The sequence below is a fragment of the Sapajus apella genome, unplaced genomic scaffold, assembly GCF_009761245.1.
Source record: "Sapajus apella isolate SASKATOON/1434 unplaced genomic scaffold, GSC_monkey_1.0 scaffold57, whole genome shotgun sequence".
Lineage (NCBI taxonomy): Eukaryota > Metazoa > Chordata > Mammalia > Primates > Cebidae > Sapajus > Sapajus apella.
The window spans coordinates 726,304-748,411 of NW_022436997.1; the positions used below are offsets into that span (position 1 = coordinate 726,304).

General features: G+C 37.3%; 1 protein-coding gene across 6 annotated transcripts in view; it reads right to left on the reverse strand.

Annotated features, from left to right (window-relative positions):
* The window catches only part of CUNH18orf25 (chromosome unknown C18orf25 homolog), a 95,548-nt gene that overhangs the window by 15,470 nt on the left and 57,970 nt on the right, over positions 1 to 22,108 (reverse strand). For 4 of the 6 annotated variants that reach the window (XM_032245242.1, XM_032245241.1, XM_032245240.1 and 1 more), the window contains exon 3: positions 10,008 to 10,190. The exons of the other annotated variants lie outside the window; for them this stretch is intronic. In XM_032245242.1, the coding sequence (XP_032101133.1) occupies positions 10,008 to 10,190 (183 nt within the window). The remainder of the gene's footprint in view (positions 1 to 10,007; positions 10,191 to 22,108) is intronic. 6 annotated transcript variants of the gene reach the window in all.

Consider the following 22,108-nt stretch of genomic DNA (forward strand, 5'->3'; position numbering starts at 1 on the left):
TCAAAAGAGTAATGAGAAACAAGGCTAGCAAAGTCAGTAGGTCAGGTCATGGTAAGCTGTCTGAACTTAACTTTGAGAAGCAGGAAGCTACTGAACGATTTAAGCAGAAGGATGATGTGATCTAGTTTTGCATTTTAAAGAATTTCCTTTCAGAGTATAGAAATGAAACCGATAGCAAGCAGAACGGGAAATACTGGAGGCAACAAAACCAGTTTCCTGGGTGAGAAATGACTGTGGTTAAACTAGGAAGAAAACAATAGAAAATTCTGTGTGTGTGTGTATGAAAGGAGGGTTATGGAAAATTCTGTGCGTGTGTGTGTGTGTGTATGAAAAGAGGGTTAGTAATGTTGGCAATTCGGCAAATGAAAGAACACAGAAAATCAAAAGTGATGCTTAGGTTTCTAACTTAGGTAAATAAATAGTTATAGTACCATTCCGTGCACTCACGAAAGCTGAGGATGGCTGCTTAGGGCATGATGATAATGTGCCTTTGATATGCCCAATAAGCAGTTCACATAACTTTTCACATAAATAATGAGTGTTCATGACAGCAGGACTTTGCAAGCAGAAAGAGACTAAAACAGGTGCCAGGAATGTTTCATGAACGAGTGAAACTATTGTGGAGTCAGTAGATGACAGTCAATAGTACAATCGGTACTGTTCTAAAGCTCAGGTCAGAGGTCTAAAGAGGAAATACAGACTTGTTAAGTCCTCAGCAACAGGTGAGAGAATAAAGATCATCCAGAAGAGTAAAAGGGGTCTAGAGAATTTGAACATAAATAACCACAAAATGGGGTGGGATAGGGAGCGGGGATTTAGCCAAGTGTGGTGGTGTGCAGCTACAGACTCAGCAACTTGGGAAACTGAGACAGGAGGATTGCTTGAGCCCAGGGGGTCAAGGCTGCAATAAGCCATGATTGCACCACTGCACTCCAGCCTGGGAGAAAGTCAATGTAGCAAAATAATCTGAAGAATAATGAAAGGGAAAGAAGAGCAAACATAGTTTAAGAAGTTTGGTTTTGAAGGGAAAGGGGATAGGATGGTAGTCAGTGAGGAACATAGGCTTGAGAAATGGGTGTGTGTGTGTGTGTGTGTGTGTGTGTGTGCACGTGCGTGCGTGCGCGCGCGCAGTTTTTAATGAGAGAGACCTGTTCATATTCCAAAAGGGCAAAGAATAGATTTGACAGCAGAAAGCAGAGGTAATCTGGATTTGTGAAGAACATGGCAAGGCCATCTGCACAGCATAGGTGTGGGCAGATGCAGAAAAGTGAAGTAGCTACTATGAAGAAAGAATGCTGCCTAAGGAAAAGGGGGAATTTCTGGGAAGCACTGAGAGCCTGGATGAAGCTGTAGACTAGGAAATTAAGGCAACCTTTAACTTTGTAACAAAGTGATTTTCCCCAGCTATGCTTAGCAGGGTGGATACAGGCTCAAAGTATGCATCCACGGATCAGACTCTACCAGCTGAGTATAACAGGAAAGTCAAGTGTACAAGTGACATTTGCAAAGGACAGCTGGGCCTATACAAGCTTAAGAGGGAAGGACATGAAGCTGGGAGAGGACTGATAAAGGGCTAGGGGATTGGTCCAATGAGGTAGAAAAGTAGTGTGGTGGAAGTAGCTGTATAAAAGTACAGAGACCAGGCACGGTGCCTCAAACCTGTAATCCCAGCACTTTGGGAGGTCTAGGTGCGTGGTTCATGAGATCAAGAGATAGAGCCCATCCTGGCCAACATGGCGAAACCCCGTCTCTACTAAAAATACAAAAGTTAGCTGGGCATGGTAGTGTGTGCCTGTAGTCCTAGCTACTCAGGAGGCTGAGGCAGGAGAATCGCTTGAACCCGGAAGGCTGCAGTGATCCAAGATCACGCCACCACACTCCAGCCTGGTGACAGAGCAAGACTCCGTCAAAAAAAAGAAAAAAAGAGTACAGAAAAGCCTATGGTGGAAAAGAAAAGAACAGTAAGGAGAGGTTGAAGGAAAACCAGTGGTTATGAGAATTAAAACACTATACTTCCACCCTCTCAGCTACCCACAAAATACAAGCCCCTGCGATCATCCATTTTTTGCCATCTTATCTCCAACTCTGTTGTTCTCCTTTGCTCCTGCCACCCACTGCTCACCCTCCTACAACTTTACCACTGCCTTCTAGAATGCCAACTCCATGGTAAAACACACTGAACTTTCTCTCCACTTCCTTGTGGACTTTCCTGAAGACATCTCCCCTGCAGACTTCCAAAGAGAAGGTTGCTCTTAACCCCCAAGTCTGGGATGAATATCGCTTATGAATTACTCGTCTCCATCCTCATGTACCAACACCAGTAGGCAGTGCCTTCCAGCAGGTTATCCTTTAACTGCCCTCTACTGACTCCATGACAGTTACTCATTTAAGAAACAGTCCTGGCACCTGTTTTAGTCTCTCTCTACTTGCAAGTCCTGCTATCATGAATAATCATTATTTATGTGAAAAACCACCTCAAAACTGTCTGTGCCTACTCACTTAGAAGCAAGGAGCTGGGCTTAGCTCCGTGGCTCATGTCTGTAATCCCAGCAATTTGGGAGGCTGAGGCAGGCGGATCACTTGAGGTCAGGTGTTTGAGACCAAGCCTGGCCAACATGGCAAAACCCCATCTCTACTAAAAATACAAAACTTAGCCAGGTGTGGTAGTACGCACCTGTAGTTTCAGTTACTCAGGAGGCTGAGGCAGAAGAATCACTTGAACTCATGAGGCACAGGTTGCAGTGAGCTGAATTGCACCACTGCACTCCAGCCTGGATGACAGAGCAAGACTCCATCTCAATAAATTAAATAAATAAATAAATAAATAAACAAGCAACCAAGGAGCTCAACTCCAAGCGGTACTAAAAGCCACCTGTGGTAGACTCACAGTAAAGGGTTCAGCCTGTTTCAATCCTAAAAATGAATAAATGAAATGAATTAAACCAAATTGAAAAGGCAGACTGTGGAGAGGCTGGGTCACTATAACCAAACTCTTCCTCCTGGATCACTCAACGCTTTTAAACAACAGTAATTAAGAAAATACAACAACATACGACAGAGTTAATTAATTCTCAGTATCTCTTTGCCTAGTTCCTATAACCATAGTTCTAATTTATAATTCTACCCTTTTTTTTTTTTTAAATTCTACCCTTTCTAGTAGGAATCTTTTGTAAAATATCTGTCATCAATATTTCTAAATAACCAGTCCTCACTGACTAGGACTCCACCATCCTCACCTTACCACCTCCAATAGCCTCATTCCAGAGCTGGAAATATCATCACTTTATTTTTTAAGAAAAGTTACTATGCTACTTTTGTTAATTTTATACTGTCTTTAAAAAAAAAAATGATGCCATCACCAATATTTCAGATTCTTCTAACTTTATTCATCCATTATGGATCTAGAAGCTAGAAATATTCCTTGCACATTGTTAGATAATCCAAACAATTCTGGCAGTGCAATTTTCACCCTTAAAATTGCAATCCAAATTGCTGGCATTTAACATGATTACAAATCCCAGATGATAAGCTAAAACTGGCCAATTAAAATTGGGGTCTGCTTTTTTCTTTGAGATGGAGTTTCACTCTTGTTGCCCAGGCTGAAGTGCAATGGCACAATCTCGGCTCACTGCAACCTCCACCTCCCAGATTCAAGTGATTCTCCTGCCTCAACCTCCTGAGTAGTTGGGATTACAGGCATGCACCACCATGCCCAGCTAATTTTGTGTTTTTAGTAGAGACAGGGTTTGGCCATGTTGGTAAGGCTGGTCTTGAACTCCTGACCTCAGGTAATCCACCTGCCTTGGCCTCCCAAAGTGCTGGGATTACCGGTGTGAGCCACCTCACCCAGCCTGGGGTCTGCTCTTACAGCATTTATCTGTATTGGTCAAAATACTAGTGCAAGATAAAATAAGGGGCATGAGTAAGTGGTGGGGGTGCTAAATACAGACTGCCTGGTGAACGTCAAGAACTCCTAGACTAATAGTGTGAGGCATTTGCCAAACTTCCTGTCAGAGCCTTAGATAAACTGTGCCACGCAGAAAACAAGTCAGCTAGGACCCACACCAAGGCAATGAGATGCTGCGTTCTACAAGAGACACCAAAGGCATTCTGGGATGCCTCTGCCTCTTCTTCTACTATTTCAGAGCAAGGACCATTAGTGCTTTTCTGTCATTGTAACCCTCCTCGGCATCCCACACATCCCTTTGGGAGCTCCTGTACAGAACCCGACATTCTCTGGCCTTTGGGCTTTGCCCCTTCCCAACCCACCCCATGCCTGATGGAGGACCTCACAGGATTCCAATGGCAGAAAAGTGCCTAAGGCATACATAAAAGTGAGCCAAAGATGCTATGAGGTTCTTCAAATACTGTCAGTAGTAGTAATCTTTTCCAGTTCTACGACAAGAACAAGCCCTGTAGAGAAAAATGTAAATACCACAATTACCATATATTAAACTGAAAATAAAGCAAAGCACTTATATTTAGCTATTGTGGCAGCTGGCTGTCTCTGTGTAGGTCTCTGCCTGTGTAGGTCTTTGGAAAGATAACTTCTTTCACTATATAAGAAAATTCTAAATTTTGTCCTGCCACTACAGACCTTTTCAACAAGTTAGGGTAAGAAAAAGTTACCAAGATAAGGTAATTACCAAGATAGGCTAAGAAAAAGAAGCATAAAAAAAAGTAGTCACTAAATTATCATGGAAAACAGTTTATTTCTGTCTTTAAAGAAAATAACGTAATGACTTTTTAAACTGTAAATCCACTGGGTAAGAACTAGGCCTGAGCTTTGCGGCACACTGAAGAGAAAGTAGTATTACACACTGTATGACAGTCGCATGCTAGGCATAAACAAAAATTAACATCTTAAGTCACTACTCATTTAGCTTTAAAAAGAAGCAAATTATTACTTTTAGTTTTTTTGTTTTTGAGACGAAGTCTCCTTCTGTCACCCAGGCTGGAATGCAGTGGCGTGTTCTCGGCTCGCTGCAATCTCTACCTCCCAGGTCCAAGCAATTCTCCTGCCTCAGCCTCCTGAGCAGCTGGGACTACGGGCCATGCCCGGCTAATTTTTGTAATTTTTAAGTAGAAACGGGGTTTTACCATACTCGACAGGCTGGTCTCAAACTCCTAACCTCGTGATCTGCCCACTTCGCCCTGCAAAATGCTGGGATTATAGGCATCAGCCACTGCACCTGCTCTACTTTTAGTTCTTTAACAAGAACATTAAAGACAACCCTAAAAAGTGAAGGAGGAGGGTTGGGCATGGTAGTTAACACCAGAAATTCCAGCACTTTGGGAGGCGGACACGGGTAGATCACTTGAGATCAGGAGGGCAAGGCCAGCCAGGCAATCATGGCGAAACCCAGTCTCTACTCAAAATACAAAAAAATTAGCTGGGGGTGGTGGCAGGTGCCTGTAATCCCAGCTACTGGGTAGGTTGAGGCGGGAGAATCACTTGAATGAGGAAGAAGAGGCTGCAGTGAGCTGAGATTGCCAAAACATTCAGCCTAAGCAACACAGCTAGACTACGTCTCCAAAAAAAAAAAAAAAAAGTTAAGGAAGAGGTCAAAAATCTAAAATCTGGTTGGGTGTGGTGGCTCATGCCTTGTAATCTTAGCATTCTGGGAGGCCAAGACAAGCAGATCACTGGAGGTCAGGAGTTCGAGAGCAGCCTGGCCAACATGGAAAAACCCTGTCTCTTCTAAAAATATAAAAATTAGCTGGGCGTGGTGGCACACGCCTGTAATCCCAGCTACTTGGGAGGCTGAGGCACAAGAATGACTTGAACCCAGGAGGTAGAGGTTGCAGTGAGCCCAGAATGTGCTACTGTACTCCAGCCTAGGTGATAGAGCAAGACTCTCTCAAAAAAAAAAAAAAATATATATATATGTATATTTAGTATATCTCTCTTTTACCATCAACTTGATACAGATAAACATGAAGAACAAGACCAAACTTCATCTCCAAGATACAGAAACATGGCCATTCTGGTCTGATTATTAAAAACCCTACACTAGGAACAGGAAACCCATGATTCATTTCTCTGTACTGCTACCATGTTAGGGACAAATCAAGATTATCATCCCTATTTTAAAAATGGGGGAAATGCTCAGAACCTACCATCTTGGCAAGAAGGCTGATGGAAAAAATAAGGTATTTAAAATTTTAACTTCCCAAGGAAAAAAATCCTAAATAAGTTCAGTTTACCACGCCTACAAGCCTTCCTCACCAAGACTAATGCTTCTTTTTGCTTCAACTACATTTATGTTTGCAGTGAGCCCTTACTAGCAAAAAATATGAAGCCATTTCCAGATATATTAAAACAAGTTCCTAAACATGCTGGATGCAAGAGTAACCTGAGGTTATTATTAAAAAGAGATTCCCAGAAACCATTTCAGATTTACTGATAGAATCATCAGGGAGAAACCTAGGAGTCTGAATTTGTATAAGCACACCGGGTGATTTCTATGCTCTGGCAAAGTTTAAGAAGTACTGCAGCAAAAGCAAGTCATTGCAGTGCAAGAGAGTAAATTACAAACCCACTGATTAATCCACTAATCACTTTTTCAGTCTACTTCAACATATTAACATAATGCTGGTTAGCATTTCTGAGGGCCAACTACGTGCTGTCCTCTGTAGTAAACACACTGTATAAGTTATTTCACTTAGTAGTAACAATAATAACCTTTTGGAGTAGATACTACAATACTTCTGTCCCAGTTTTGCAGAGAGGGAAACTGAGGCTATATATAATTTACCTCAGGACATGAGGTTTCTTAGTGGCTGCTGGCTCAAAACCACCCACTACAGTGTTGAATTCTAGCATCAATTAAAAAAAAGCAAACACATGTCAAGAGTTGAAATGGAAAATTTAGGTATTTTGTTGATCAGTAGCTTCCCTGATCTCAACTTACTTTTTACCCCTGCATGTGATTCAAGTCTTTTGCCTAGGTTAAAACTAAAACTAAATATATATTTTGGATGCAGGATAATCGTCTAACTGCTTGGAAAAAGACAAGCTACTCTATCTTTAGTGCATACTTATGTGATCCTAAATGGGATGGGGCTGTGGACCTGGGTTGAGGTGCTACTGTTGATTCAAGTGAACCCCTGAATACTCTGTTCAATAACTAGGCTTTTATTTTGTTGTGAAGGGGAGAGGATCCAGATTAACCATTAAAATTTTAACTTCCACTCACACCATAAGAATGACTATCTGACTAACAATCCAAGTCTCAAAACAATTAACTGGCTACTAAGCAAAAATTCTATTAATATTTTACTAGACACTGTAAGCATATTTACATTCACAAGATGGTCCCATTATAATTACAGCAACGCTTAATAATACTTATAGTATTATTAAGTTTTATTTATTCCCCACATAACAATATGGTCAGATTTAGAGAAAAAAGTTTAGAGAAAAGCCAATAAGCTTCATAATAAAATGTCATGGTGATCTGCTGAGCAGTGGTGACTGCATCCTATGATACACAGAAACCTATACAAAATTTGTAGTCCAATATGCACACATGTTCTATGTATCAATTATATCCTAGAGAAATTATCATACACATATACCAAAAAACACATAAAGAAATGTTAAGAGCAGTATCATTTAAAATAGCATCTTAAATGTCAACAAGAGAATGGATAAATTGTGATATATTCATATAGTGGAATAGTAAATAGCAGTGGAAAATGAATGAACTAGAGCCACAAGTAACAACAACAAAACCCACAAAATGTTTAACTAAAAAAGCAAGCTTCAAATGATTGCCTTCAATGTGATACCAATTAGTTTTTAAAACATGCTTATTTAGATACATAACAAATGTACTACAAATATATAAAGAAATACATAGGAATATCACACACCAAAGATCAAATTTAGGAAAGCTTTGGCGTGGGAAGGGCAAAGAGAAGGAAAACATCTGAAGCCACAGTTGTTTTTCTCCTCACATACTTTTACCGTGTTTCATTTCTTAAAAAAAATGGTGGTAGTTAAGTGTGATTTTTTAATAATCAGGCTAACAGTTACTTGAAACTGAAAATGTGAATGCTATTCCAAAAGCTAAACTTCAGTGATATTGTAAAACCTCAAACTTTGCATTATTAGGTTAGGTCATATGAAATGGCTGGATATGTTGTAGGTCAAAAAGTCAATTAACAATTCCATAGGGTTCAACCTAATATTAAGAATTCTGCATGTGAAGAGCAAAGTGTTGGTAATCATTCATTTTTTACTCCAAAAATTCACTATAAAATGGTCTATATTTAATGGCAAGACTAAGAAAACAGGGAAATCAAACTGAAGTGGAATGGATGACTCAATTGTCAAAGGATGAAAAACAAAGGTAAACCATCTGATATACAAATTACGTAACTCAGAAACACGTATTTTACAAAATGTGGCTAAACTGCTTTCCACTGATATAAAGCATTATTACTTTTTTTTTTTTTTTTTTTTTTTTTGAGACAGAGTCTAGTTTTGTCACCCAGGCTGGAGTGCAGTGGCATGATCTTGGCTCACTGCAACTTCTGCCTCCCAGGTTCAAGCAATTCTACAGTTGGGATTACAGGCACCCACCACCATGACGCCACTTTACCTACCACCACACCTGGCTAATTTTTGTATTTTTTGTAAAGAAAGGGTTTCACCATGTTGGTCAGACTGGTCTTTAACTCCTGACCTCAACTGATCCTCCCACTTCAGCCTCCCAGAGTGCTGGGACTATAGGCATGAGTCACTGTGCCCAACAGCATTATTATTTCTTTTCAAAGTATTTGTATTCATACATATTAATAAATCCTTAAAAGACACTTGTTGGGGAAAAACAAGTATTTATACATATAAAAACTGGAGTCCAGAGGAGAAACTGGCCCAAGGGCAAACAGGCAGTTACCAGTCCAAAAAAAAAAAAAAAATCAAAACTAAATCAAGGTTGTGTTCCAAAATTAGCTACATTAAATTAATCAGGTCAACAAACAAGTGATTTTGCCTTAGTTCCAATCTAAGATCATGAAAAGAATTTCAGACAATAATCAGTGGAGTTCTGTCTCAATACAAAAAGTTCTAAACTATAACTCATTTTTTGTAACATAAAACTCATTTTTCATAAAAATAACTTTAGGTAGTGATTAAACTATCAGATTAACTCATACAACCAATGTATTTATAAATTAACTAGGAAACTACAATCTTTCAGCAACACTAAAGATATTATACACTATATAAGCAGTCTCTCAATCCCCTTTTCTTAAATATTCAGTGCTAGTACTTTAAAAAAAAAAAAAAAAGGTTTAAATTAGAATGTTGAAAGAAAGGTTTGAGAAAATATTGAAGGAGACTTAGAGGTATTGTGAAAGTTTTTCAAAGATAATAGCAGTGGATTTTTTAGTGAATAAATACCACTTTTAAGAATAATCACAAAACTAAAAAAATATACAAGAGGGACAGATATTTTTTTCCTGAGCAAATAGAGGCAGAAACCAAAAGAAAGGGGTCAGAAAAGACAAATAAGAACTTACTGAAGAGGAATTAACAGAGTCACTCCACAGCAAGAAGCACAAGAAACAGTGGCAGTACTGTGTCTGAACAGGCAGCTCCACAGGGAGAGAGATTTCAACGGTTCCCTATCCGAGCTGCAAGGACACTACCCACAATTAAGAGAAAGAACTGGCCAAAGAATATGAGGGTATCTGGGTCATTTTTGCATATATTGGGCATTTTTAATCCAAGATATATGCCTACTGAAACTTACCTATACCTACAATTAATGTCTTAAATACTCTTAATTGTACTTCCTTCTGACTAGAAAAGATGAATGACAAGCTATCAAAATTGTTTCAGGTATAAATGGCAGCCTAGATAGTCGCAATCAATCATTCAATGCCAGATGTCTCTGGTATGACCTGTTCTACTCCTCAGGGTTCACTACAAGGAAAACAGCTGCCAGGAGACATGCATATTACACCATTAGAGAAGGGGAATGGGGAAGACCAACCTGCCTCTGCATTCAGCTCCTCTAGAAGCCCGCTGGTCCTCCAGGTAGCTCCTGTGTCCTGGCCGCCTACAGAATTATTGTGTTCTTGAACTACTGCAGCCGCCAATAAATTGTCCACATTTACCACTTCTGGGTCAGAGCTGGTGTCAGACATATCATAATGAGCTACAACTGGAGGTCCATCTAGGGAGGAAAGAAAATGTATACTTGTATCTAACGTGTGGGGTGAAAAATACTTCTGAAACTAGTAAGAGCCCTCTAAATGTCAGTTGCCTTTAGTATTCTATCTGATCAGAAAAGCTGCACTTTATATATCTAACATTTTGTACATAACGTGAAAGTGAAAAAGATAATCCAAGCTTACAAAGATGATGGACACATTTTGGAAGGAGGAAAAGGAGTGTTACTATGAAGAACAGAAGACAAGACTATACTCAACAATATTACACTGAATTCCTATCATACTTCTAAAGAGCAAGATTAAGAAAAAAAAGGATGACTCCACAGAGAAAGTGGAACTGATTTCTTAAAGGAAAAACTGATGTGAATTATTAAAACCCAATTTATATTTTTTTAAAGGATGAACCTAGTTCTTTCTCTTACTGGCTAATATAAAAAGTCTCTAGCAGATTCAGAAAAGAAAATCAAATATATTTCCTATGTCCTAAAGAAATAAGGTTAATTCTAGAGCTCTATTTGACTAATGTATCTATTTCCGGTGAAGTCCTTTTATAAAATAACAGCGATGTTACACACTTTACGACATTCTACGAAAAGACAATACAACAAAATCCATTTTCAGGATTTTGTTTTGTACGAGGGATTCTATTTTCTTTTCCCTAAGAAAGACAACCAGCTCGTACTCCAACTAAATGATATGCAATCTTATGGGCGATTTTATAGGAAGATATTAAAGTTCTTACTGGAAGAGATCACTTCCACCCTCAAGTCCCCCTAACTGGCTGAAGAAGGCAGCTGAGTTTCAAAGTAAATTACACAGCAGCAATTCATGCTAAAATAACTCAATATTCATGCTTGTAGAATAGATACATGCTTTAAAATACTAATTCTACCCCTTTAAAAAAAATCCTTTAAAAAAAATTAACAGCAAAAAGCAAAGTTTTCCTTCAAGTAAGAAATCCCACTACTACCCCTATTTTAATATAAAGCAGAAATAAAGGAATGCTGTTTTTTCTCTCAAAGGCTATCTATGAAGAGCAAGCTTATTTCCATAAAGGTTTTAAAATATCCAATAAATGAATGTTAAACACACCTATTTTATGAAACTCTTGACTATGAAGGAATGCATATGTGCCAAGGAATCATAAAAATGTAACACAATGTAGTATTACTATTTTAATACAAATATCCATTGTGTAAATTGTCACTGAACAAAAACACACTTTGGGTATTGATCCTTTAAAACTAAACTACCAAACCACAGGTTTACGTAGTAATATTTTTTAAATAAAAAATGACCAAACAAAAAAGCAAATGAGTTGTTAGGTGCCACTGTATAAAGAACAGACATGTCACAATATGAAATTCTGACGATCATGAAGTCTTTAGTTGACTACTTAAAAATAATGTCCAAATCCCCTTAAGGGGTAAATCAATTCAATGACCATAAAATTCAACAATGTGGCCGTGGTATCAGTTAGTAATTGATTTTAGTTTAAATAGCAAAAAACTGATTCATGTTTGAGGTTTTTCTTTTCTAAGAAGAAAAGAAAGATGCAATATTCTATGGTGTTCTCGTCAGAGTTCAAAATGATTATTATGGAATCAAGATACTGTGTGATGTCCAAATACTTGGGTGCAGAAGATATGAGGGCCAAGTACAATATTGACTATTTGACCATATGCTATATTTTTTAAGGGTTTTTTTAGTTGTTTGTAGCAAGTTATTTTAGTGAGTTATTTTAAAATTTACATGACTAATACCATTCAGAGCTTCTTGCCCTCATATTCTCCACCCTTATCCCCAAATTGAGGCAACAGGTCAGTCAATAGTCAAGTCAAAATTGTACCACTCATACATGTATAATCATGCAAAAAGTATAAGTGTATACATGCAGAGTGACATCACCTACCCATGAAAATAACTCGTCTGAAAGTCTTCATCAGTAGGAAATACAAGCATAAACTTGTTATCTGGCTTCATTCTTGTATCTTCCATATTTCCAAACAGCACACCTTATAACTTAGCTTAAATTTAGTATTCATCATAAACAGAGACAGCAATATTTTCATATATTACACTTAAAATTGAAAATAAATTATGATCACTGTCATTTTTCATTTCCAATATATTCAAACAACGATAAGTCAATACTATATAAACTTCAACAAAATAATGAAATGGTTGTCTTTCCAACTTTGTCTTCCAACAAGAAACCACAACTAAGGATCTTGTGTTCCAAGGTCATTTGACACCTATCATTAGGAAACCATTATTAAATAAAATTTGTTTAAAGCACTTGAGGCCGGGCGCAGTGGCTCACGCCTGTAATCCAAGTACTTTAAGAGGCTGAGGCAGGTGGATCACTTTCAACCAGGAGTTTGAGAACAGACTGGCCAAGATAGGGAAACCCTGTCTCTACTAAAAATACAAAAAAGTAGCTGTGTGTGGTGGCACACACCTGTAATCCCAGCTACTCAGAAGGCTGAGGCACGAGAATCACTTGAACCTGGGAGGCAGAGGTTGCAGTGAGTAGAGATCATGCCACTGAACTCCAGCCTGGACAACAGAGCGAGACTCTGTCTCAAAAAAAAAAAAAAAAAGGCACTTGGCGTCAGGATTTGTTCTCTGAGCTACTATACAAATATTAGCTAACTTATGGTAACAATTTATGACATTCTTTTAAAATGTGATTCTTGCTATACAGAAGTAAATGACAGGTAACATTCTGCAGATATCTTATCTGCTTTTTAAAAGAAATATCTCTTAAAGAAGAAGAAAACAAAAGACTGCTGGAGAGGAGGTAGAAAAATTCAGTGAATAACAAAAGCTGGCCAGGCATGGTGGATCATATCTGTAATCCCAGCACTTTGAGAGGCTGAGGCACGGATCACTTGAAGTCAGGAGTTTCAGACAAGCCTGGCCAACATGACAAAACCCTGTCTCTACTAAAAATACAAAAATTAGCCAGGTGTGGTAGTGCATGCCTGTAATCCCAGCTACTTGGGAGGCTGAGACAGGAGAATCCCTTGAACCTAGGAGGCAGAGGTTGCAGTGAGCTAAGATCACGCTACTGCACTCCAGCCTGGGCGACACAGTGAGACTCCATCTCAAAAATAATAATAAAATAACAAAAGCTGCTATCTATTTGACTCTATTGGTTAGTTACAGAATAGAATAAAGATGGGGATACTGCCCTTACTCTCACTTGGTTATTCTTCTATGCTACTAAAACAATTGCATTGCTACTAAGAGACTGTTTTGACTTTCGAAAACATCAAAGTAGTTGCTTCAAGTAAAGTTATACATGAACACATTTCCAATTTAAGATTCAGTCATAAAAGCACATTCCATGCTTACAACATTCAAGTTATCCAAGCTGCACATTCTCCCATCTGCCTGCTCTGATGTCTGTCACAATCTTAAAACATAAATTTCTAATATTGAACTTACTGGTTTTCCTACAATCATTAAAAACATCTTTCTGTAGAGGTAAATGTAACACATCCGTGTTAAATAATTAATAACTATTCAATCTGTGGTTAACTCAGGTGCTATTTCTCCTCCTGATCAAATTCTTTTGAAATGTTTGCTGTTATAACACAAGAAAAGTTCAAAGTCAAAAACCCCACCAACAGTTGGGCACAGTGGCTAATGCGAATAATCTCAGCACTTTGGGAGGACGAGGCAGGCAGGCAGGGTTGCTTAAGCCCAGGAGTTCGAGAGTTGCCTGGGCAATACAGCAAGACCCCCATCTCTATTATTAAAAAATAATAAAATTTTAGAATTTTTTTAAAAATCTACCAACTACTTTTTATTTAAAAACATCAATTCGAGCTGTGGTGGCTCAGGCCAGTTGTCCTGGCGCTTACGGAGGTAAGGCTACGCGTTTGAGGCCAGCCTGAGCAACGTAAGAACCTCTCATTCATTTAAAAAAAAAAAAAAAAGTGAATTCATCCATTTTATGCTAGAAATGGGTCTGTACTGTCTCACTAATCTACCCTATAATAAATAGGTTCTAACTTTTCAAATACCAAAACATAGATGTATCTCTGTTGTCACACATTTCTGATACAGTAGGGTCTACCCTCTTACAATCTTAAGCCTTCTGCATTGTTGCCATCAAATGTTTAATTTTACAAATTAGTTTCCTTTTCAAGTATGTTCTAAATCTCATTAGAAAATCTGAATCACAAAAACACATCAAAACAAAGCCTAACTTTTCCTTTACTATGTTTATCCCATGACAAATTCCTTTCCAGGTTTGACAATCCGAAGAACAAGATTTAAAAACTAAATAAAAAATTACATAATTCATTACTTTCATTTTACAGATGGAAATTTGAGTCCTAATTAGATGAAACCACAATAGACTATAATTGTTCTCATTGTTGAAGGAAAGAAGAATATACAGGATGAGATTGAGAATAGCATATGAAGTACAGATTTTTGGCAGTAGACACAGGTTAAAGCCCTGCGTACTCCCTCTTAGCTACATGACCCTGGTAGGTTATTTCACTCCTCAGTGGCTTCACAGAGTTATAGTGAGGGTTAAAGAAGACATTAACAAAGAACACAAAAGGAATTCAAATACTGATCCACTGCCCTACCTTTCCATTATACTTAGCACCTGCCCTACTTTGTAGTTTATTTGCTTACCTTTGCATGTACACTCTGCTGTACACCACCAGCATGCAAGAAGCTCTGAGAAACGTCGGTGCCTAGGCCAGTGCCTTATGTTGGTCATAGATGAACCCAATTCGGTAAGTAAATGCTTTGGCCAGGATTCATAGCTGAATGAGGTCATCACAAATGTGACTTTTGTATTTTTGTTTGAAGTAAAATGTCAGCTTGCATGTATTCATAGAAAAATGTTTCAAAGCCAAATGGAAATTGCTTTGGATTAATCTATATTTAGCAACATCTTGCCTATGAGAGCACCTCCACTAACACCAGTGTTGTCACTCTCTCATTATGAAGTTGAACTACATTAGGAAACAGGAGGTAACCCAGAGACATATGGTAACATCATTTTCCCTTCCCTCTCTATTGTTAAGTCTAAGGCACAAGGAAAGGTGGGGCAAAGAACAAATACACAGTTGGCCCCTTTGACCCCCATTTCAATGTCTATAGTAATACAGGCATAGCAATATACGATAAAGCCCAGAGGAAATTCCCGTCTTCTTTGCCATACCCAATCTCTCCAATCTCCTTGATAAGAGAAGAAAAAAATCTGTTTTGTTGCTATCAAAGGACCCTATCACAGGCCTTTTAATGGCATAAGAAGGAAGGGTAAACATCATACATTCCAGGTAGTGAAAAGCAAAAAATCTTACACCTTATCTAGCCAAGGAACCTAAATAGGGGGAATGTGGTGTGAGCATGAGGGACTGAGGGAAAGCGGCAAACCCCAAGTTACAGAATGAAATTTGCATTTTAATAGAATCTACTCGAGAAAAGAAAAAAAAATTGATTACACATCAGAATATTTACCAAGATGAAAATTTATAATTACAAATGAGGCTGGGCACAGTGGCTCACGTTTGTAATCCAGCACTTTGGGAGGCCAAGGCGGGAGGATCACTTGAGGTCTGAAGTTCGAGACCAGCCGGGAAAACATGGTGAAATCCCTGTCTCTACTAAATCACAAAAAAATAGGCCAGCAGGTGGCACACACCTGTAGTTCCAGCTAGTCAGGAAGCTAAGGCAGAAGAATCACTTGAACCTGGGAGGCAGAGATTGCAGTGAGCGAAGATCGCGCCACTGCACTCCAGCCTAGGCAACACAGCAAAAAAAAAAAAAAAAAAAAAGAAAGAAAAAGAAAAAAAATAATAAAAATACCAATCATCATCCAAAAAAAAAAAAATACCAATCATCAGTTCTCAGCCTTTTGGCTAAGACCAAGTGCAAAAATATCAACCAAGAAAATAGAAAATAAATGCAGAATAATTTGAAAAGAAAGCAGTCATTTTCAAAACATCTCTTAAAAAAGAATTTCATCAACAAAAGACAAAAATCTGTAAAGAATTTCTTTAGAAGAAATTCTAGAAGAAAAAAAAAAAAAAAACCTTAAATACCAAAAACTATGTGTATTATTTTCTTCAGAATAACATCATAAAATGATTCTGGTCAAAGGAAAAATGTCTAAGATAGGGCTACATGGAAATGAAATGCAATATGCACTGAAACTTTATATTTAGGAGTTAAGTCATTTTTTAAAATCAAACCAAATGATTGTACTTTGTACTTTTTCCATTATACGCAATTATTAAAATTTTAAACCAAAGTTTCCAAGATGAAAATAAGATTTTAAGGAATACATTTGTCCTTATACTCATAAACGTTACATCAGTCCATCCACCCAGAAGAGCTATTTATGATATTGATGAAGGGTTCATTTACCATCCTGAAAAGATCAAAGAAGAAGTAAAAGCAAAGATCCAAGATTATCAGAGTAATGGAAAATCCGATCAAAAGAAAAAACAATTTAATGCATACCACTAACTATAAAGTTGTGAAGCCTCTGATTCAAGTGGAGTTATTCAAAAGATAACTCAGGTAATTCATCTGGATATTTAAGAGAAGCTACAAATACAGAAATGAGGCACTTGAAGAGGTCACCATCTTTCAATTTATCTATTTCAGGGACAAATCCATGACCTACTGCTTTGAGGATTTAGATCCATAGAGAAAAAACTTAAATATCTGTACTACATAAATTGAGAAAGAGCACAAAATTTAGACATATTAGCCACATCCCTAAATCTATGTGCTAAAGAGTCATCCATTCCACATTCTAGTCTTTTGATTCCTCCTTGATGCAGTCTAAATTTTGCTATTTTTCCTAACATTCATCAGTTTTTAATAGGATAGCTTAGTAGGACATACAGCTTAAAGAAAAAGAATCTTGACCTTTTATGTTCACAGTGGTATTATTTCTTCAATTACCAAAAACACTAATCTCAAAAATATGTAAAATCTATTATTACATTAATTAGAAACTAATATCATTTATTTCATTGCAGAAAAGCAAGTTTCTTGATTCAGAAACACCTAATGTGAATTAACTGGTCGGGAATCACATAACACAATCCTCAACAGAGTAACAGGAAACATTTCTTTTTCAAAATTTTTATTCATCTAGGTTCGTTACATGTCAAATGCACAGTGAGGTAAAGGATATTAAGAAAATGCAATAAAATAAAAACAGTAATTTGATAACATTCTTCCCAAATCTTAAAGTTATATTATGAATAAGACTTAACTGCCAAAGAATACACTTCTTTGTGGATATTCCTTCAGTTTTTATAACGTCTTCTATTTTACACTGTGGTAATTTAATATAATATGAGAATATCTACTCAATACGAGCAAACTACCAGTTTGGTTGCAACTTCCGCTAACTTTCCTAAACTTCAGAGGAAATAAAAACAGAAACCAAGGGGAAAAAATTGAGTATAGAAACCTGGAAGTTATTCCATGTTATATACAATTCATAAACTCATAACTTCTAAACAAATTAAAATGACATATTTTTATCTGTACTGTGATTAAGGGCATATGTTATTTTTGAAGAGGATTTTGAAAAAAAAAAATTTTACTGCAATTGTTTTGACACTAGTTTTTCTGACATGCTGCAGTCCAAAAAATATTTTTCATTATACCCTCGTTGTACTATTTAAGGAGAGAGGAAAATCAATATAAGCTAAATAAAATATAAAAGGTATAATTAATTTAAAAGGCTACCTTTTTGTAAGATAACATGCCTGTAATTTGCTATTTTAAACAAATGATAACACAAAGCCTATCTGCCATCTTTCCTATAATGTTCATGTAACCTTTAGGCAAAGTCAGCTCTATGTTAAAAATTATCAGTAATATCAATTTAGGGTACTTTGGTTATAAAAGAATTCACTGTATTGTTTCCTTCATTAACAAGCACACTTGATACACTTTAAATCATTCTGCATACAACTTTTAAGAAATAAATCAGACCAGGCTCATTGGCTCATGCCTGTAATTCCAACACTTTGGGAGGAAGGGGCAGGTGGAACACCTGAGGGCAGGAGTTCAAGACCAGCCTAGCCAACATGGTAAAACCCTGTCTCTACTTAAAATACAAAAAATTAGCTGGGCGTGGTGGCAGGCACCTGCAATCCCAGCTACTTGGGAGGCTGAAGGCAGGAGGCTCACTTGAACCCGGGAGGTGGAGGCTGCAGTGAGTCGATATCGCGCCACTGCACTCCAGCCTGGGCAATAAGAGCAAAACTCTGTCTCAAAAAACAAACAAAAAAAAAAGAAAGAAATCTTATGTAAATTGAGATATACCTAGACCTAGAGACTCTAGCTATTAAATCTTAGTAACAATAGGGAATGATAAAAGCAATACTCAAAATACATTAGTTGCTGTATACACTTTTATTTGGTCTGCTACTGAGCTTTCAAAAAAAAAAAAAGGCCCCAAACCTTTCATCTTTTTTAAAAAACATCTTTTCTCAAGCTTAATTACCATAACTAGTTTTATATGTAGGCAACTTTTATTTTCTTACATACCTTTAGTAAGCAATAAACAGGTGTTATATTAACAATCTGAATCCATTAGAAATCACTGGAGACAACTGTACAGTTATCTGCCTCCAGCCTCTTGTCAAGTCTAACATTAATGAAATACAGTTACTTCAGAATTCTGGAGATGGGTACGTACATGCATACACACATCCCTGAGACTAGGCTCATCTCTCAGTAAAAATACAAACAAAAAACAGGTAACAGTTTCCCTTGGAGCCCTCCAAATAACAATCATTATGCTACTTCTATTTTTTTTTTTTTAAGTAAAATCTCATGTAAAACATTAAGCCTTAAGATTTTAACTTCATCTTGTTGTGCTCTAAATTAAAATTTTATGTGGGCTTTAAAAATTACACTCCATTTCAATAATGCACAAAAAGTACAGATCAGTATGATTAAGCGTTATTATTGTCTAATAAGTGGCTCAAATAATCAGATCACTCTAATCTGCTAGTTAAATTCTCTTAAGATGATTAAGTATCTAATGTCTTAGGACACTGAGCTAGCACAAACTAGGCAGAAAGCAGGCTGTAGCTAGGTTACCAAAAAACACATTTACCTTTAGTGAGAGGATAATGGCCTGTTAAATGCCAACTAAAGAAAAATACTAAAAGAAGTACCAACATGTAACAACCAGTAATAGACTTATAACTGTAGTAGGTAAAACTATAATTTGTTTCCTAACATTTCTCAAGTTATTTTTTTTTTTACAATGCTTGATTTTTTAAATGAAATAACTTTAAGTCTGCAGCAATCCTTTTAATTATCTCCCATGAAAACAGAAAAAAAATCACCTGACAGATCAGACAAAGGGAAATTCCATATGCACATACTACGGAGATGCAATAGTCCAGATATGGGATTTTATTCTTAAATAAAAAAGCATTTCAACCATTTCTGGATTGTTATAGGTTGAAAGAGATTTCTTTCCCACATTAACCTTTTATAGACTACAAATAAATACAATCAGGACATGGTCCTTAACCTTCTTAAAATTGTAGGAAAATCAAGGGAATTCAAAGGAAATAAAGGGAGGACCACTAAAGACTTAAACAATAGCTACATATAAATGCCATCACATAATCCAAAAGTAATTACCACTTGCTAGTATTAGTACAATACATGTAATCTTTTTTTTTTTTTTTTTTTTTTTGACGAGGTTTCACCATGTTGGTCAGGCTGGTCTTGAACTTCGGACCTCAGGTGATCCGCCCGCCTTGGCCTCCAAAGTGCTTGGATTATAGGCGTGAGCCACCACGCCCAGCCAATACATGTAATCTTAAGAATACAAATTGCCTCAGGGAAAGAGAATGCAATAACCTATGCTAGTCATGTAAAAAAATACCTATTAAAACTACTTCACAAGGCATGGTGTGATGGCTCCTACCTGTAATCCCAGCCTCCCAATCCCTTGAGCCCAGAAGTTTAAGACCAGACCCCACCTTTGCAAAAAATAAGAAAATTAGCCATACATGGTGGCAGACACTTGTGGTCCCAGCTACTAGGGAAGATCGCTTGAGCCTGGGAAGTTGAGGCTGCAGTGAGCCTTGATTGTGCCTGAGCAACAGAGCAAGACCCTGACTCAAAAAAATTTTAAAAAACAACAAGTACTTCCCATACTTGATACTTCTTTAAGTGTCTGTAATATAAACACAAAGTAGGTTGAAAGGGGAATTTTTAAATTGTGCTACCTGGAAAAGGTGTAACCATTTTAAAGCAAAACGTATCATTTTTCAAAACAATACTCCTTAAGACAGCAATGCATTACCTTCAAAGCACTCTGCAAAACCTAAAAATCAAGATAAAAATTTTTCGTGGCCGGGCGCGGTGGCTCAAGCCTGTAATCCCAGCACTTTGGGAGGCCGAGGCGGGTGGATCACGAGGTCAAGAGATCGAGACCATCCTGGTCAACATGGTGAAACCCCGTCTCTACTAAAAATACAAAACATTAGCTGGGCATGGTGGCTCGTGCCTGTAATCCCAGCTACTCAGGAGGCTGAGGCAGGAGAATTGCCTGAACCCAGGAGGTGGAGGTTGCGGTGAGCCGAGATCGCGCCATTGCACTCCAGCCTGGGTAACAAGAGCGAAACTATGTCTCAAAAAAAAAAAAAAAAAAAAAAAAAAAAAAAAAAAATTTCGTATATATATTTCTCTTATAAATTATTCTTAAGGTTAAACTCTCCAAACCACAGATGTCAAATTTTACTTTAGGATAAATTTTTAAATATTTTGGTATAGGTTCTAGGAATTAAATCAGTGTATTCTGGTGTTCCTTATCTTTCTGCCAAAGCCTTTTTCCTCCTTTACTTAAAATTTTGTAGAAAAGGCTTTCCAAAATTATTAGTGTCCAACACCTTTTCATGTATTCAAAATGTTATATTCTTTCCTTGAATATTAAATATTAGTATCTATGTTTTAGGCCGGGTGCGAATCCCAAAGAATCCCAACACTTTGAGAGGCCAAGGTGTGCAGATTGCGTAAGCCCAGGAGTTTGAGGCCAGCCTGGACAACATAGCAGAACCCCATCTTTACAAAATATACAAAAATTAACCGGGTGGAAGTCCTAGCTATTTGGGAGGCTCAGGTGGGAGGACCACTTGAGCCTGGGAGGCAGAGGTTGCAATGAGCCGAGATAGCACCTCTGCACTCCAGCCTAGATAATAGAATGAGACCTTATCTCGAGAAAAAACAAACAAACAAATAAACAAACAAAAACCCTACATATGTTGGTTAATCCTATTCCACTGAAACGTTTTTCTTAAAGGCAAAAAAAAAAAAAAAAAAAAAAATCTACAGAGTTCTTGCCTGATTATCCAAAAACAATGAAAATCAGAATGCATCCAGTTAATACAATACTAGCAATAAGTTATCTATGTTATTCTTCAAAGATTAACCTTTTCTATCTTAAAATGCATTTCAAAGCATGCTTAATATATTAAGTATTATATCATAAAACAAAAAAGACTGTTAGGTGCTTGAAGCGGTTCACACATGCATAGAAAAGTAGTCCTTAACATGCTGAAATTAATATTTTCTTACATCTAAAAATCCATGTCTAATAAAAATCTGTGATCCCAGGAAGAAGGTGAAGACAGGATTTCCCCGAAAACATCTCAACATCAAGTAAATTCAGTCATCCAAAACCAATATGCTCTTCCTGTTGACGTAAACTTAATTTTAAAAAACCTATTTGTGGAAATAGTTAACCAGTACACTATCATTTCAGAGAGAAACCCATCAGTTATAATAAACTCTTACATGTTTTATAATGAAAAATCGCCAGGTGCGGTGGCTCATGCCCGTAATCCCAGCACTTTGGGAGGCCAAGGCAGGCGTTTACCTGAGGTCAGGA